Here is an 18,398-nt window from a genome sequence, read left to right on the forward strand (position 1 = left end):
GAGCTAGAGCAGGGGTTCTCAGACTTTTTGGAGCCAGGGACCCCTTACAGGTGAGAAAATTGTCCAAGGCCCCCTCATAATTGTAACACAGATTAAGCACATTAGTGATGTGTCATGATCAAAAGCTGCGACTTTGAGAGCTGATGCTTTATAGTGAATCAGAAGAGCCGTGCTCAGCCCCAGCTCTGCTCACAGCAGAACTTTGCTTTGATTGGTCAGCATGGCGGCCATGCGGCAAATCATATGTGAAGATATAGGAATCAGGTGGTGGAGGCTGTGTATCCTGGCTACATCTGTTCCTTCAGAGAGAGTCTTCTCAAAGACAGGGCAAATACTCACTGAGAGGAGAAATCGGATCAGCCCATCCAAGCTGAGGCATCTGATTTTTCTCAATGCCAACCTGAGGACATTAATAATGTTTGCTCATGTTTGGTTCTGGTTCGGTTTGCTTGAGTTCCGTTTTGGTTCGGTTCTGGTTCGGTTCTGGTTCTGTTTGGTTCTGGTTCTGTTTGCTTGAGTTTGGTTCTGGTTCTGTTTGCTCGAGTTTGGTTTAGGTTCTGTTTGCCTGAGTTCGGTTCTGGTTCGGTTCTGGTTCTGTTTGCTTGAGTTTGGTTCTGGTTCGGTTCGGTTCTGGTTTGGTTCTGGTACGGTTCTGGTCCGGTTCCGGTTCGGTTCTGGATGGGTTCTAGTTCAGTTCTGGTTCGGTTCTGGTTCAGTTCTGGTTCGGTTTGCTTGAGGTTGGTTCTGGTTCGGTTTACTTGAGTTTGGTTCTAGTTCTGTTTGCTTTAGTTTAGTTCTAGTTCTAGTTCTAACCCTAACCCTAATCGTAATTGGTTCTGGTTTGGTTCGGTTCTGGTTCGGTTCTGGTTCGGTTCTGGTACGGTTCTGGTCCGGTTCGGTTCTGGTTCAGTTCTGTTCTCGTCCGGTCCGGTTCTGGTTCGGTTCTGGTCGGGTTCGGTTCTGGTCCGGTCAGGTTCTGGTTTAGTTCTGGTCCGGTTCGGTTCCAGTTCGGTTCCGGTTCGGTTCCGGTTCGGTTCTGGTCCGGTTTGGTTCTGGTCCGGTTTGGTTCTGGTTGGGTTTGCTTGAGTTTGGTTCTGGTTCTGTTTGCTTTAGTTTAGTTCTGGTTCCAACCCCAACCCTAATCCTAATCACAACCCTAACCCTAATCCTAAACCTAACCCTAACCCTAATCACAACCCTAACCCTAATCACAACCCTAACCCTAACCCTAATCACAACCCTAACCCTAATCACAACCCTAACCCTAACCCTAATCACAACCCTAACCCTAATCACAACCCTAACCCTAATCACAACCCTAACCCTAATCCTTACCCTAACCCTAATCACAACCCTAACCCTAATCACAACCCTAACCCTAACCCTAATCACAACCCTAACCCTAACCCTGATCACAACCCTAACCCTAATCACAACCCTAACCCTAATCACAACCCTAACCCTAATCCTAACCCTAACCCTAATCACAACCCTAACCCTAATCACAACCCTAACCCTAACCCTAATCACAACCCTAACCCTAACCCTGATCACAACCCTAACCCTAATCCTAACCCTAACCCTAATCACCACCCTAACCCTAATCCTAACCCTAACCCTAATCACCACCCTAACCCTAACCCTGATCACAACCCTAACCCTAATCACAACCCTAACCCTAATCACAACCCTAACCCTAATCACAACCCTAACCCTAATCCTAACCCTAACCCTAATCACCACCCTAGAGGGTCATTTCATTCCTTGTGGACTCAACATGACTGCATTTATACTTTTCAAATAATTGATCTAAATCGCTTTCAGAAAATTAACAGTAGCAAGACTCACATATCCCTTCGAGCCACCAAATGGTATCATAACAATGGTGTATATGCTGTTTTGTAATGACACAGCACAATTTTATAATTTATTAGAAATTTATTCAAATTATTTCACGGACCCCCATGCTATGGTTCACCAACCCCCAGGGGTCCCAGGACCCCACTTTGAGAACAACTGAGCTAGAGTACGGTAATTGAGCTCTCAGCCTGCAGAGAAGGTTGGCACAGACCCCCAAGCTCTCTGGCCAACTCCGCTGGTCACACTATAACTTAAATATAAGACTCTTTGAATCAAAAGAGCACTCTGCAAGGTTAATGTATCATAAAACATAAACAATATACCCCCGTTTTCTGTGAATGCATGATTATGAAGTGAAGGAGAAAAGATGTGAAAAAAGTTGCGCAGTGTCGCTGTCTTTTCCAGCACAGTGTGCACTCAACTTTCAATGAATGGGGATGTGTTTTGTTTGGGTCAGGTCGCACGGTGCCATGTTGGAATAATTTTCCAGGACAATCTGTGATTTTCCAGGACATTTTACTTTTTCTCCCATTTTCCAGGTGTTTTCCAGTACTGGAAAACTGGTCAACTGTTTTCCAGGTTTTCCAGGTTTTCCAGGACGCGTGGAAACCCTGCATTATAGTGTAGCTTTGATTGTGCTCACTGATATTTAATTTGCTAAAAATAAAATGTAATAGTTCATAAAGCAAATCTATGCATATCTGACTGAAAAAAATCTGCGGCACTTAAAAGTTTTCTTCTAGTTCTCAACATCTGGTCATGTATGAGCTGCCACCTACACACTGAGGCAGAGGTTTAACAAGTACAATGATTCATGACAGTTCCTTCCTCCTCCAGCATTTGTACCACATTCTGTTCCTTGGCAAGCCTGACCCAGTATTCCCTCTTGTAATACAAATTGTGCTTGTAATCCCAAGCACTAGTTAGCAAGCAAATCATTTTGCTTTAACATGGTTCTGCCTCAAACCGTAATGTGCTGGCTCTTTTGTTATAATTAAAGTAAGCAGTGAAGCATATAATTTAATTCACTTAACACTCGTTTCATTATTACTGACAGGTCAGGTCCTTTTTTAAATACTGTAGTAAAACCACAACTGGATGCAGTGAACATATCATTTCAGACAATATTGCTTTACATGTTTTAATACTGTAATACTGTACTGTAATAGGTGAATTGGTGAGAGAGGTGCAGGGTGCTTACTAGAAACAAAACAAGTTGAACGCTTTCATTTATTCTATTAAAGTTCATTCTACTGACTAAATTCTTTGTCATTCCATGCTTGTAAAGGTAGCAAGAAATCAAGCATTTCCCAGTGTTATCTGACTCCATGTGGCCGGCACATGTCACACATGCAGCCGAGAGCAGAGAGCTACACACATACTAATCAACACACCTCACAAGCTCAGTTTCTTATATCATATCCACTCAATAAACACATCTACATTTAAGGTTTTCCCCACCTTTGTTTTGGACCAGCATGCACTGCAGAGCAGCACTGGCTGTCACCTGGCTCAGCCACAGCTCCCAGTACATCTTCTTTCCTGGTTTGGTCAGCCACAAGTCCCAGTATCAAAAGAAACAATGTGGGTTCCTTGATCTGCTCTAGTGTTGTTTTAAAGTTTGACTGTGTCTAAGTAGACACAGGCGATGGAGACCGAAGAGCACAAATACTCATTCTCATGGCAGAGATTAAAAAAGTGACTTAAGAAGCCCATGCTATTTCTCTAAACCATCCTCTTCACTGTGGAAGTACAACTGCTTTAGTGAAGCAAACTGAAGGAGACTGAGACCCCCCAGACAAAGTATTTACCCACGCCGTCCTTGAATCAAACCTCTTAAACCTCTGAAGTAATAGTAGCGACTTGCAGCCTCCTGCTGGGAACTCCCGGCTAGCTTTGATGTGGCCTAGGGGAGTCAAGATTTCCAGGGTCCATCTGGAGAGCACAGACATCCATGACTGATGTTCTCTGTGGTTTAATGCACAGTAAAAGATGGCAAAACGTGGCAGAGAAGGGAGCGAGGAAGCTGTGTGGTGAAGAGGGGGGCATGTATACAGTGGTTGGGGGGTTGGGCAGTATGTAAGGCATGGGGGAAAGTTGAGATGAATATGACGTGTGTGCATGTGTGTGTTTATGTGCAGCGCGAGGCCTGGACCAGCGCTGAGGCCAACAGCAGATGGCTGGTCTTGTTCCCTTAAGGGGGCAAAGGGGGGGGGTCCTATTGACCCACGCTTTTCTTCTGTGTATGTGTGTGAGTCAATGTGTGTAAATGTGCATGACTGCAACTGCTGCAGCCAGGCTGAGCCAACTGTCTGCACTGCTCCTCTTACACAGCGACATATCCCACCAGCAGCACTCTCCGCAGGAATGTTTTTAATGAAATAGAGATATAATGCATTTGTCAAAGGTCTCGTTTTGAGGGACCTCAATTCCAGCCATCCGAGACAAACTTTTCAGCTCAAAGAGAAACTCAAACGCAGATTAGTGAAGTCATCTGAGGCTTGAATATCCTAATTACTTCCAATTGTTTTCAAAGCACGATCCAGTTTCATTAAGCTGATCATATTTCTTTAATTGCTTCTTAATCCTTCTTATCCCAGGGAAAAAAGCAAGATGCTGTTCCACTTGGCAGGACTCAAACTTCATGTCCCGAACCGTTTGATTGAGGAAGCATTTGGTGTGCGTTGGGTATGTCGTGTGCCCATGCGGGTGCCTCTGAGTGTGTGTGCGCTGTGAAGTGTAGCACATGTGCGTTCTGAAGAAACTACAGCTTTGTGTGGAGCGGAGAGGGTTATGTGCAAGTCTGAGGGGCATGCTAAGCCTGCGCCCCTAAGACAGCTGGGACAGAGGTGACCCTGGCCCCAAGACATTCATATACACACACATAATGCAGACACACATCAATGGTGGCACTATCTCCTTGGCTATCCTACAACGCTGCTGCTGCTGCCTCTCCTGCAGCTGTTTGTATGAGGGTTTGTGACTCCAGGAGACCATAAAGCTTTCACTCAAACACCCACCACCTTGTGCCAATGAATTAAATAACACAATAACATCACTCACACGCCCTAATCAAAAACAATACAGATCATATCTGAAACCTGGGACCAGCGAGGTAAGCATGTATTTTTAGCTGCTGGTGAACAAAACATAGCAGCATGACATCCAGAAATAACTCTACACAGCACAGCAGTGGTGCTGCTGGTGAGGAGAAAGACGGCTGGCTGCCTGCAGGAAGCTCTGACAAAAAGCTGAGACAATGCTGCGGATGAGATCCACGTACACAAGGTATTACACAAGGCGATAGGACAGGCCTGGTCAGATCCTGTGGTAGACTCAGAGACTGGTTCAGAGAAGGTGAAGAGTCACTTGTACAAAAGAAGGAGTGCTGCAGCCTGGGAGACTCAGATCTACTGAATTATGTAATCCAATACCAGTGTTTGTGTGTCCTCATATTCACTCAAAATCAAAGTCTGACAGCTTATTATTTGTTCAATCGTTTCATAAACATGAAAACATGTTATGATGCCGTTGAAACTACTTGAAAATTAGAATAAGGCAAAGATTCAAGCAGGTGGATTAATTAAGCACTTCTCATCTAATGTATTCACAAACTGTACAGTGTAAGTCACTCTGTAACTCTTCCTCACTCTTGAAGAAGTTAAAGGAGCAGTCAGTGGAAAACAAATGAAACTATAGAAAAATAACCAAACAAAAGGCTTTGTAATCAGGGCAAAAACACAAGTACTAATGTATCAAATATGTGGTTTAATGGCTCGGATTAACCTGTTAGGTAACAGAAAGACAACGTGTCAGGATGTGTTGTGAAAGGCAGAAGATGATCGCAGAGATGTTGGTTCCAGTTCCGAATGCGTTTGATATCAACAATCTCTGATTTTTTAAAACTCTGAACAATGTTACACGACAAGCCACATTCTTTGATAGCAGAGATGCTATCTATGTTATATAAAGCGCCCATCAGAACTAATTCTGTTCTAGGGATGTTCACAATCATTCGACTATCTATTAATTGATTGTTAAGAACGTACTCGAACACGTTTTTTGTTTCCATTTTCTATTAAGTGGAACAAACATCATGTGGTCTCATATTCCGTTCAGCTATTAGGGAGGTGTTTTATGTTGAAAGCATGTTTCCATGTGAATCAGCTGACTACAGCTGTTTCACACAGCGGAGACGCTCAGCTGGGGGCTGCGGCTGAGTGACAGGTCTCCAAGAGTGCTTTTTTTCTCTGCCGCCGGACTGATTATGACCTGGTTGCTCTCCCGGCTGACACCTGACCGCGTTCACATCAAGCGCCAACCTCAGGTCTCAAATGAAGAAGCCCACTCGGAAATGTTATTAACTGCAATACATCGAGAATCCGCTTGAGGCTTGCTGCAGAAACACTGGAAACCACATAGACATTAATGGGAAAAAGACGATCTTTGCAGCATTAATAAACATGTTTACAGCCTGGTTCAAAAAACGGCTTGGCCCTACGAAGCTAATCTCTCTATCAGCACACACTGTACGGGGGTGAATTTTTTTCTAACGTGACGGTTCAGAAGATATTAAGATTACGAGTTTTTGCCCAAATAAGGACATGACCGACGTGACTCCCAGTCGGGAACACATAGCTGTTGGCTAGGAGGCTCACACTACGTCACACTCTGCCTAGTTGAGTTCTGCATTTCCAATATGGCTGCTGCCGTCGATTGGCTTCAAAACAGCTCTCAGGAACAGATGGGTGTTGTCACGGATACTACGTCCATATTTTATACAGTATATGGTTCACATGCTTATTTTTCTCAATAAGAATGAGTAGACAGAAACTTGACACTGTGAGTCTGAAATATGTTTCTGTTCAGTTCCCTTGTTGCAGTAAATCCACATGTTGTAGTCCGAGCTTTCCCTTTATCTGACTGTATGTCCGTGGAGATTATGAGCCTGCTCCACACGTTGAAATACAGCGTTTTGAACACCTCAATACGATCCGCAGTTATTTTATACCGTCAGTTGTATACATTGTGTCGTGAAGGAAAATTTGATTCAGTGGGAAAAAACCATAGACTGTAAATAAAAATGGACAGCGTTGCTCCGCCTCTTCCCGTTGTAAATTCGAAGCCAAAAAATCCCTCTCCTGGGCGCCGCCATTGTGCAGCCAGAGCCTGCGAAGCCACTGTAACAAGCTCCGCCCTACAGTGTAACGTCACAAGACGCTGTGTGTCCTTTGAAGTTTCTCTCTACGGCGGCTGTGAATCAAAAGAAACCCGGAAGTAAAACCCCGTTTTTTAAACTCTAATAACTAACGGAGAAGAAACTTTTCAGAAAAAAGAGGCCTTGAACCAAGCGGCAAACTCTGGTCTCAAACGATGAAGCCAATGCGGAAGTGCTATAAACTGCAATACATCGAGAATCCGCTTGAGGCTGGCTGCAGAAACACCGGAAACTACATAGATATGAATGGGAAAAAGACGATCTTTGCAGCATTAATAAACATGTTTACAGCCTGGTTCAAAAAACGGCTTGGCCCTATGAAGCTAATCTCTCTAATGGCACACACTGTACGGGGAGTGAATTTTTTTCTAACGTGATGGTTCAGAAGATATTAGGATTACGAGTTTTGCCCAAATAAGGACATGACTGACGTGACTCCCGGTCGGGAACACACAGCCATTGGCTAAGAGGCTCACACTACGTCACACTCTGCCTGGTTGAGTTCCGCATTACCAATATGGCTGCCGCCGTCGATTTGCTTCAAAACAGCTCTCAGGAACAGATGGGTGACGTCACGGATACTACGTCCATATTTTATACAGTCTATGCCTTGAACACAAAACAGTCAAATACTAACTACATATCACCACAGCATACGGATGTGAGAAACATTCATACGACGTGTATTTATTTTTTAAAGTTTGACTGCTCCCCCATTCAAATGAATGGGGGAGACGGATTTTTTTACCTATACTGCAGCCAGCCACCAGGGGGCAGACACACTGCTGAAAGCTTCACCACCAGGGCCGTATCCGGCACACTTGGAAAAAACGCATTTGGCACTATTTTTGACATTGAAAACGTTCACATTTTTTTAAATGATTCATCGATAATTGGTCGTTAACATTTCCATATCTTGAACCAAAAACCGGGATTCGAAATGAATTGTGGGTTGAATGTATCCTGACATCCCTAAACATTTCTGATTTTTTTCAACTCTGAACAATGTTACAGGAAAGGCACATTCTTTGATAGAGATGCTATCTATGCTATATAAAGCATCAGAAGTGACAACTTCTGTTCACATGCATTCATTCGCCAATGGCAATTCCACTCAGGAGCAACAGCCGCTGACTCAATACAGTTTTTACATAAGGAACATTTTCACACCACCATCATTCTAAAAGGAGAAGATGATATAAGTTGGACGCAGATTTAGCCTCATGGTTAAATTGTGAGCCCTTAGCACAATACCAGCCTGCCACCCCTTTCCCCTCTTTCTCTCTCCCCCAGTGTCCTGCTCTATCCGCTATCCTCTCCTCTCCATGAACAAAAACATCCTACTGACACACAAACAATAGAAGTTGACAATTTTAACAGAGGGTTTACTTAGGATTTAAGTGACACATTTTAAATTCTGAACACTCTTCTTTCATCGACACTATTTAAATATATTTGTTGGACTGTATGTACAGAAACATGCATTTGCCCCACATGTCACTGAAAAGATTTAAGACCAGTCTGTCTGAGAAACAGTCAATAGAGAGTCTTTGGCTGTAGAGGAGAGACTTGAGACAGTTGTTGTTCATGAGGACTGGACAAAGGACAATAGCCTCATTAATGCAACATCACAAGTGAGTGTGTGTGGGTGGGGTGGGGTTGGGGGGGGGGGCTGGCTCAGAGAGATATTCCCCTGTTTATGAGGACAGGACATTTCTCTCAAGAAACACATCACCTCCACATTATGATACACTGGAAAACTCACTGACTGTGCACACATAACACTTGAGATCCACCTCCATGTTTTAACTTGCCTTGTGGCCACAGTTCATGCATGTCAACACCGTCAGATTCAAATGCCTCCATCTGTCAGACCTCCGTCTTTTAGCACATCCCGGGTGTTGCAAACCGCTCTGAGTAAGTAAGCGAACATGCACAAACAAGCCTCAGCCGGAAACACCTGTGAATGTTCTCTATCCATACAGCCTCCATGTCTGCTGTCTACATGGAAATACACCGGTGGACAGGGAGTAGACAGACACCAGTGTGGAGCTAAGGGGCTTTTGGATCATCCTGCAATGGAGAGGAATGGAGCCCACAAGCTCACCCTGCCCCGCCTCTCTCAGGGCTTGTTATGGGTTAATAATGGGCTCTAAGTGCTTCCCTTTAGATGGGCTGGCAACAAACAATGCTAAGTACTTCTTTATGTGACAGCAAAGAGGATGAATGTCATATGCAGGCTTGAGACTAGAGTGGTCATTTTCACACATATAGAAAACACTACACTGGATCGTTAACCTCAAGTCATCCGGCTCTCTGTCTGATGCAGAATGTCAAGCAGCTGGGGTTCAAAATATTATCCAGCTCTGTAACGTCACATAAAAAAAAGCAGAAACGTGCGTTTGGATTGTTAACGAGGATTATCACTGTAGCCCTGCTCGAATAAGAGAAAGACATTCACACAAAAGGTCACAGAATGGAATTATTAAGCTGGCATGACACTTATTGCAAATCTGCCCACTCTTGTCCAAAGCATTATGTAAGGAATGTGATTGATGGTCTAGCTGAGGTGTGTATTAATTCAGCCAACTCCCTACATTTACACAGGTGTGTTCACCACGGTGATATCTCCTGGACAAACACTGAGTATTCTTGTTGCATCCTGCTTGATTTTCTTCCGTCATTGCAGTGGAGATTAACTAAAGAACCCGAGGAGTAATCTGGTGTCTGTACAGTTAATCTGTGTGGTGTGTTTAAACTCTGCCGGGGTATACATTTAAGCTGCTTGACATTGGCTTAAAGAACTGACCTGGGCCAGAATTAAAGATTTAAATACAGCCTATCTGGTATGGTACCCTTTTTGAGACCTGAGTGTATTACACATTTTGGAGAAGGAAAGTCACTGTGGGAATTTTTCAGCTTGAATAAAAAAAGATATTTTCCACATCTCTTATTTTGCAGCAACATCTCTTCAGAGATGTACTCTAATTGATAATATAAACTAGTGCTGCACAATATATCTAAAATTCACCGTCATCGCAATATCCACATGCGCGATATACATTAGAGGTGTGAAAAAATATCGATACAGCAATATATCGTGATACTTTGACCTCCAATGATAATAAGAACTCTGACGAATGTATGTTAAGTTTTTGTTGACGAGACGATGACGAGAAAAGAACTTTGGTGGCGGACCGTCGGGTATTAAGAATTCGTATTGCCCCCCGCTGTGCGTCTAATCTTAGAAATAAAAGCCATGCAATCCTTCATTTTTGTTTTGAGAAATACATTAACATTGCATACTTAATGATGTGTTTATTTATCACAAGTCATATCGTCATCGCAATATTCAATGTTATCATATGTTTACTAATTTCGTGCAGCCCTGATATAAACCATATTACACCCTGTAAACTAACTCCAATGATGTAAACCAAGTCAAAGCACACTCTCTAGCATTGTTTACTGCAATATATTTTCTATAAAAGAGGTTGCATATGGACCTATATCAATAGAAAACATACAAGCTGATATTGATATATATATATGATTCATTTTCCCATAATGGCTCCAAAATATTGGTTCACCTCTGTAACATTGAGGTTCTTCTTTTAAAAATAATCTGCACATAAGACGGGATGGTTAAGGACAGATCCACCCCAAGGTATCCAGATTATTGTTTTCTGATTGACCAGTCAGCTGTCGGACGATTACACTGAAGGAGTAGGACGTTGCTGGATAATCCTGCATAAGAGCTGCACCACCAAAACAACCACGCTGACAAGGACGGAAAGAAACAGAGAATGTGTGTGTGAGTATGTGTGTGCATGAGCATGCATGTGTGGGTGTTTACCGTAAGTGTGCATAAGTGTGTGTTCCAAGCCAAGTCTCCAGCCTGGAACCCAGCAGATAAGCAGCAATGATAATGCCAGCAGCAAAAGACTGATCCTGGAACCAAATCAATGCTTAACTAGCTTGGCACAGAGACCGCCCCTCTTTTCTAGCCCGTATCAGGGTTGGTTTTTTTTCACTGCTGCACCATCGCCGCTTCAGAGTGAAAACTGTGACTCTGACCAGAAGCCACTTCAACAATTTGGCAAGACCTCTCCCTACTTAAGTTTAAAACGTTTGGTGTTTATAAGCTGACAGATGCAAGGGATAGATTCACCGTCTACACAGCCAATCACTTACTGTTCACATTACTCCCCACTTTTTCGAGGATGTGTGCCGCAGAATGTGGAGGCTCGGGGATAAAAAACTGGGTCTGTGGTTTCAGGAACTACAGGAGGTTGAGTGATAGCAGAAGCATGAGCTCAAGGCTGCAAACCAAGAGATTTGGTACAGAGGCATGCACTCACAACACAAACACAAACAGAAAACTCTGCTGTGTTAACCTTGGAGACGGGTTCAAGCGTTGCGTCAAATGTTCTTGTAATTATGATCACAAACCCGTCAGACAAATCTCTGTGCAGAAACATTACATGACACATTCAGAGGTGAATTAATCTGCTTTCTAGATTTAAGATCGAGGCTTGTTGTAACAGACGGGGTTAAATCAGACAAGGCTGAGCTGGTCGCCTGTAGGAACAAGAAGCAGAGATCAGCCCGGGAACAGGGAGGCTTGGTAGTTGGTAGTGGTACAGGCCTTGCTTGGGAAGAGGGCACAGCGTAAATTATTTAACACAACCATTAAGGAGTGCGTGATGGTACATTCAGTTTCCGGACATAAACCATGTTTGATGTGTTAAAATGATCTGCACAAAACCGCTATGCCTCTTTAACACATCCATTGAATCAGATATATTCCAAACTCTGAGACTATCAGTCAGACTCATCAGTTTTGCCCTAATTTACAGCCAGTTACATGCAGAGGAGGTGTGGCCATGGCTCCTCCTAGTGGTAAATAGCAGTCATTCTCAAACTAGTTTTTATCAACTAATCATCATCACTCCAGGACATTATCTATTAAAGCCTGTTAAAATCTCATCAGTAGCAGCTAGAGCACCCACAACTTGATTTTCCCTCGATATCACACTGGCTGCTGTGAGACTTATCTCCGGGGTTGGGGTTTTAGCACATAGAGTCCACAGAAAAGTGGATTTGTCTCTAATCTAATTTCACCCATGATGCAAATCAGCTTAGGTCCTTGGATCCTGGAACCAGGCATCTCTTTTCTCCTCTGGGCAGCTTTAACAGCGTCGCACTTTAGGTACGGCGGCTGGCTCTGTATTCACTGTGGATACGGCTGCCAAGATGTGTTCAAATCGTCTCATCTGCCCCAATTTCTATGATCTGTTCAGAATAAAAATAGATTGGCTCATTGCTTTGTTGATTTTATATAAAAGACCCTTTGATGTACCATTCTTTACAGTCAATTTACCAATAATGGATAAACATGTTTTTTAACAAACAATATGTAAGCTAGGTTTCATTTAAGAGAGGCTAAACATAAGGCATGTGATGAGTAACATGCTGTAGTGATAGTGAAACTTCACAATACTCATGGTTTCAGCAGAACCCTCTCTCTTTCTACTGCAGTGTGTGTATCAGATGAACCAAATGCTGAGATGGAGTTCCCTGAACTCCTGACCAGGCTTAAGGGGTGGAATCATCAATATGTGGCAGCCACTGATTCACCAGTTCTGCACCTCCATCAATACTCATGAAGGTAGGATAGATACTCATTGAATCAGCAGAGGCTCTGTGCTCTCTGTCTGTCCCTGTTTAACTCAGTTTGTATGTAGCTGCCCTGACAGTGGAGCAGGGTAAACACTGTTTCATTGGTAGACAGAGAGGCTGCATGAGAGATAAGGGGAAAAGAACTGCTGCACACCTGCACAAAGGACAGGCTCCACCTTGTCACAGCACATCTGTAGCTGTAGGGGAAAGATACATGAGGTAAAGGCCACAGGGGACGACACATTTACAACCAAGTTACACTGATAGTCTCCATCCTCTAATTTGGCCCCTCAAATGACTCAGTGTTTTCAGACACACTGAAAAAAACTCTAGTGGGAGGCATGTGCAACGATGATACCCTCTGATACTCACTGAAAAGACAGGCAGAGACCCACAGGCACGAGTTCAACAGACAAAAACACATTCCTCATAGACTGGCACCTTTCAATTACATACCAAGAGGGCAACATTTAGCATCAGAAGTATGCCAGTCTGTTAGAAAGCAGTTATAAAGCAGGATTATTAAAACCACTTTAACAAGTCGGGGTCTGATCCATTTAAGCAGGAAGGCTGTTTTTTGTACTTCCTTTTGCTGATGTGACACTTCAAGTTCCCTGCAAGGAATCAGTGAGGTTCCTCTTATCTTAACTTCCCCTGAACAATGTGTGGTCACATGGCTTCTCTGTAAAAATCAGCAGAACTATGATAAAGCCCCATCATCAGCTCTACTTACACTATAGATAAAAGTATCTCACCATACAACAGCATATCTGCTGATATATTACTATGAAATCAAGAAGCCAGTTGTTTAAATGCTCTATTGTTACCTATCATACCAAACATTCAAAACAAACTGTGCAGATTCCTGTAGGGATGCTCGATATTGGATTTTTTGGCAACATCCAATATGCCGATATTCTACAACTCGTTTAGCCGATTACCGATATCGATTTATTTTCCGCACACCTAATTCCAGAGATCATCAATTTTCTTCTGTATTGGAATTAGCATACAGTATTATGGTGATACTCTTATCACATTTGTTATGTAATATTCATTTCTTGTGTAAAATAAGAAAAATACTTAAAACTGCATATTTATTTATGACAATTGCTTTCAAACAAAATTCATACAAAAAGATACATGCTACTTAAAACTGGGACTGATGCTCTCCCTGAGACAATCATAACAATACGCACAACCAGGGCAAATTTGGCCAATTTCACATTTGACATAGTAAGTAAACCTAACCTCTGTTTACAGGCAACATGTGAAGAGAGCAACTGTACAGCAATTAAACCCAAATTAAATAAAATAGTTTACTCTTTGACAGTAAATGTGCCTAAATTAGTCAGCTACATGTACCTTACAGAATGCTGCTTGAATTCCAATTTAACTTAAAACATGAGCCCAACATGTGTGCAGCAGACCATTATTTTATCGGTTAATTATATCGGCAGATATCGGCGTGTTGGCTGATATCCGATAGTTAATTTAAAAGCCAATATCGACCGATACCGATAATATCGTGCACCCCTAAATTCCTGCCGTACTATCTTTGCAGCTGAACATGTTCAATTTTAACTTGAAACTTTTACTAACTAAATGCTGAATTTATTAACAGGGAAGTGGTTAACTACAGTGTAATTGTAGACATCACACCAAAAGTAAACACAAATGTCCAAGCTCCAACCACACAGACAGGATAAAGCTGCATCACTATCAAAAGACTCTGCTACCTAAAAAAAAAAGGCTGTTTGATCGTCAGTGTAAGACTGAGTGCACAGCACCAAGCTTGCTCGCTTAAGAATCTTTGTTCTATTATTGTGTGCTTTGAAGGGTAGCAGTCTCTCAGTAGAGTGGCTATGTGACTGCATCTTGGCTGCTATAAAAAGGCCACTCCTGCCTGAACATTGGAGGAAATGCAACGATGCAGCCACTGAGTGGTTGGGCACTTAGCAGGTCTGTCTGACTGTACATGTACTTCAAGCAGAGGAGAGCTTTTTTTCAGATACAGCAGGCAGGAATTGAACATGTGTAACATTCATTCATTCTGTGTAACAACTTTCTGTGTGTCTTTGCACATTAAAACGAATGCTGGGACATCAATGGAAACAAGGTAAGTTATGCCAGTAGTTCTACATCAGTGCAGCACATGTGCAGTGACCTTTCTCTGGAGGACACAAATGAGCAAGAAATAAAATCATCTGCAGGCAGACACACCAAATACCTGAAAGTCTATAAGTAAGTGAAGCACAGGATGTCACAGACAAATAGTGAGAGATGTAAGGGTCAGTGATCTGTGAACACTTGCAAGATTGCCAAGTAAATCAATCTGCAGTTTCAACAAAAGAGCCCTTTTCTAATTGAAGACATTATAGTGATGAGATTATACACGTCACCAAGTAGGCGTCCTGTCATCACCATTAGTAAGAAGCCCATGTCAGTCACTCATAAACCATACTTAAAGGGAGGAAGGAGGCAGGCCATTTAGGACACAGAGGGGTTACTGCTGGGCCATTTCTCATGACTCACGGAGCAGATAACAGTATCAATGCCTACCCAGTGCTCAGTGGCAGGAACATGGGTAATGAAAGGGAGTGCCACACCTCTGTTTTTTATGTGATCTGTTTTGTAAATGACCGATTAATTCACTGGTCACATGTGGAGTGAGACGTTAGGGTACACAATCATAAACACACAGGAGGAGCTTTAATCTTTGATTTGCACGAGAGTATTCATGTCATGAAAGAAGGTGACTTTAATAATTCACACAGACTTCCCCTCAGATCAAAGTGTGCAGTCATCTTGCTGAGTGTGTTGTAACAGTAGACACAATCAGACAGAGGATGTAAGTGAGCATGTGAAAAGCACAAGCCATTGTAATGTGAGCCTGTGGTGGCTGCTGTACTGAGTTAATGGGGTGGAATTGCTGCTTAACCTCCTGAGGCACGAATCACTGTTTACCAAACCATGTAAGACACAGAGAAAAACATAACTAGCTAACTTCTTGTCAATGAAATCCAAGATGGCGCCGCAGATGGCGAACTCAGTGTGGAGCTCTTTGGTACAATACTTTGATTTCCGGTGCAATATTGTAATTTATCCCATAACATATTTCATTATTATATACATCTACAACATATGCACTCTGGCTTAGGCTAATTTAACTTATTTCATGTCTTTAAAAGTACTTCTATACCTTTCTTTGTACAGATGGTATTTCTATCTTTATTTAGAATTTGGATTTGTGTTTAGGTTTATATATTCATTCTCCTTACTGTCTTGTTGTGTCCTTACTGTCTTGTTGTTAAGTACCAGTGTTTCATTCACCACGTCAAATTCCTTGTGTGTGCAAAGCTCACTGGGCAATAAAGCTTTCATGAATCTTGAATCTTGATCCTTCAGGCTGAGCATGGCAGACTCTTCCTCTTTTCACAAACATTGTCTCTCCTTCGGGATCACTGGGTCACATGCAGCACATACATGGGCTCCAACAAACCTCTATAAATCTGTGCAACTCTTATCTATCTCTTAGCTATAACACTCACTGTCAGTATACACAAAAGTAGACACATTATCTGAAATTATCAGTCAATGAAAGATAGGATTTGGTGGAGTGGCTATTTCCGCTAACGCGTCGTTGTCAAACTAGCATAGGATGAGCTAGCGGAGCAGCAGCAAACACATATCAAAGTAAACCCTCTTTACAGTCACACCTTCTCATATCAATGTGCTTCTCTCATTACCTGAATGCTGCACGAATATATTGATCCCCGGGTCGGGCACGTTGACTACAGCAGCCCTTCCTGGCGGTGTCCCGGTGCTGCTGCTGCCGGGTTCTCGGGGTCTCCTCCCGGCGCCGCTCCCCCGGTTCCCCTTCCCTTGGTGCGGTTGGGGAGCGTGGGGCTGTGGTGGCTGGAGCCCGGTCGATGTGCTCTCACCGACGCGGCCTACCTGCTGTCCCATCCCGGTAGTTTGGTGGAAGGACGTTTGGGACGATGCGAGCAAACCCCCCTGCGCACCTTTGGTTCACATTCCCTCGAGCTGGAGCGGTGTGGCCCGAATAGTCTTCCTCAATCCCCTCCTCACTCTTCCTCACGGAGCTAACTAGCCCGTATTAGCTGGTTTAGCCTGTTCGCTAACGTTAGCTCAGTGAAACCCACCCACCCTGCTGCCTCAACAATAAAACCACAACCCCGCAGCGTGACAGCGTCTCTCTTCACTCCGCTGATCCAGACGGTATCTGAGGTGACACAAAGAGCACCCAACGAGTGAGATTCGGTCAAATGTGGAGCTTTTCAAAGCCGTTTCGCCGATGTCCGGCCGCTACGCGCCCCCTCTGACGCCGCCATCTTTACCGCAGAACAGAAGATGTGTTGCACAAGGCGGGGGGTTCGATCCCCTGTCACCGTGCTCCTCCACCTCACCAACACTAACCGGGTCCCAAACAAAACCCCTGCGCATCTGGTCCTGTTGGAGGGGAGATGGTGTGTTGTATACTGTCTGATTTGTGAGTCTTAGAAAAAAAAAACGTAAAATAATTTCTATCATCAGATAAATCTGTGCTGCTGTTTTGAAAAACAAATGCAGACATTTGAGATACATTAATTTGGAGTAATTATTTTTTGCCCTGGACTACATTATCATTAATATTATTATTATTATTATTATTTATTTTTTTAATTATTTGTATTATTATTTTAACCATTATTATTATAATCATTGTTTTAACATATATTTATCTTATTTAATTATTCATTTATTTATTTATTTCTTTTATGCACCTGATCTTGTCAACGCTAACTTATTTTTAACTTTTCTTTCCACTATTACTTATTATTAATTTTACTGTATTGATTTTATTTTATTTTTAAGTATTTTATTTATAATCTTGACTTTTATAATTTTACCATTGCTGTTGTTTTCGGTCTCTGTTATTCTGTGAAGCACTTTGGGTTGCATGATTTTATGTAAGAAAGGTGCTGTAAATAAAGTTGAGTTGAGTTGAGAATTAATGAAACAGAACGAAATTCTTTGCATTGTTCTCAATTGGGCAACATCAGAAGATTAGATAAAGTGAGATTTCTGAAGTGTTATTAAAAAATATAATTCTATTAATATTTGTAGGACTTGCTATGTAAATTTTAGACCAGGGGCGTCAAACTCATTTCAGTTCAGGGGTCACAGCCCAAGTTGATCTGAAGTGGGCTGGACCAGTATAACATAATAACCAATAAATAATGACAACTCTAAATGTTTTCCTTTGTTTTAGTTAAAAAAAATGTACATTTTGAAAATATTCACATTTAGTGAACCATCTGTCTACAAAAACAGCTGTTGTATTTTTCGCCATGACATGTCTCATAGCGGGCTGAGTATTTTACTCACACCAAACACACAGGTTTCCCTTTCACATGACACAGAGTGTAATGTTAACAGCAAAAGAACAGATAGATTATAATAATGAACAAGGTAAAGTTGATCATTTTGGACCCCTCAGCTCCAGCATGAACAGTTTGCTTGCTGGACAGTGTTGTATGCAGGGGTGTAGTGCTAGTGTTAGTAGTTAGTGGATCATCTTATAGTGCTCTAAAACATCTTTATGAATCTCAACTGGATTAAGCAAACAGCAAGT

At 42.5% G+C, this 18,398-nt stretch overlaps 1 protein-coding gene across 2 annotated transcripts in view; it reads right to left on the reverse strand.

Annotated features, from left to right (window-relative positions):
* The window catches only part of abl2 (c-abl oncogene 2, non-receptor tyrosine kinase), a 30,739-nt gene extending 13,519 nt beyond the window's left edge, over positions 1-17,220 (reverse strand). The window contains exon 1 of one of the 2 annotated variants that reach the window (XM_034705068.1): positions 16,510-17,220. In XM_034705068.1, the coding sequence (XP_034560959.1) occupies positions 16,510-16,729 (220 nt within the window). In that variant the 5' untranslated portion in view covers positions 16,730-17,220. The remainder of the gene's footprint in view (positions 1-16,509) is intronic. The other variant, XM_034705062.1, reaches the window with a different exon arrangement.
* Between the last annotated feature and the right edge of the window lie 1,178 nt (positions 17,221-18,398).

The sequence above is a fragment of the Notolabrus celidotus genome, chromosome 2 (assembly GCF_009762535.1).
Source record: "Notolabrus celidotus isolate fNotCel1 chromosome 2, fNotCel1.pri, whole genome shotgun sequence".
Taxonomy (NCBI): Eukaryota; Metazoa; Chordata; class Actinopteri; order Labriformes; family Labridae; genus Notolabrus; species Notolabrus celidotus.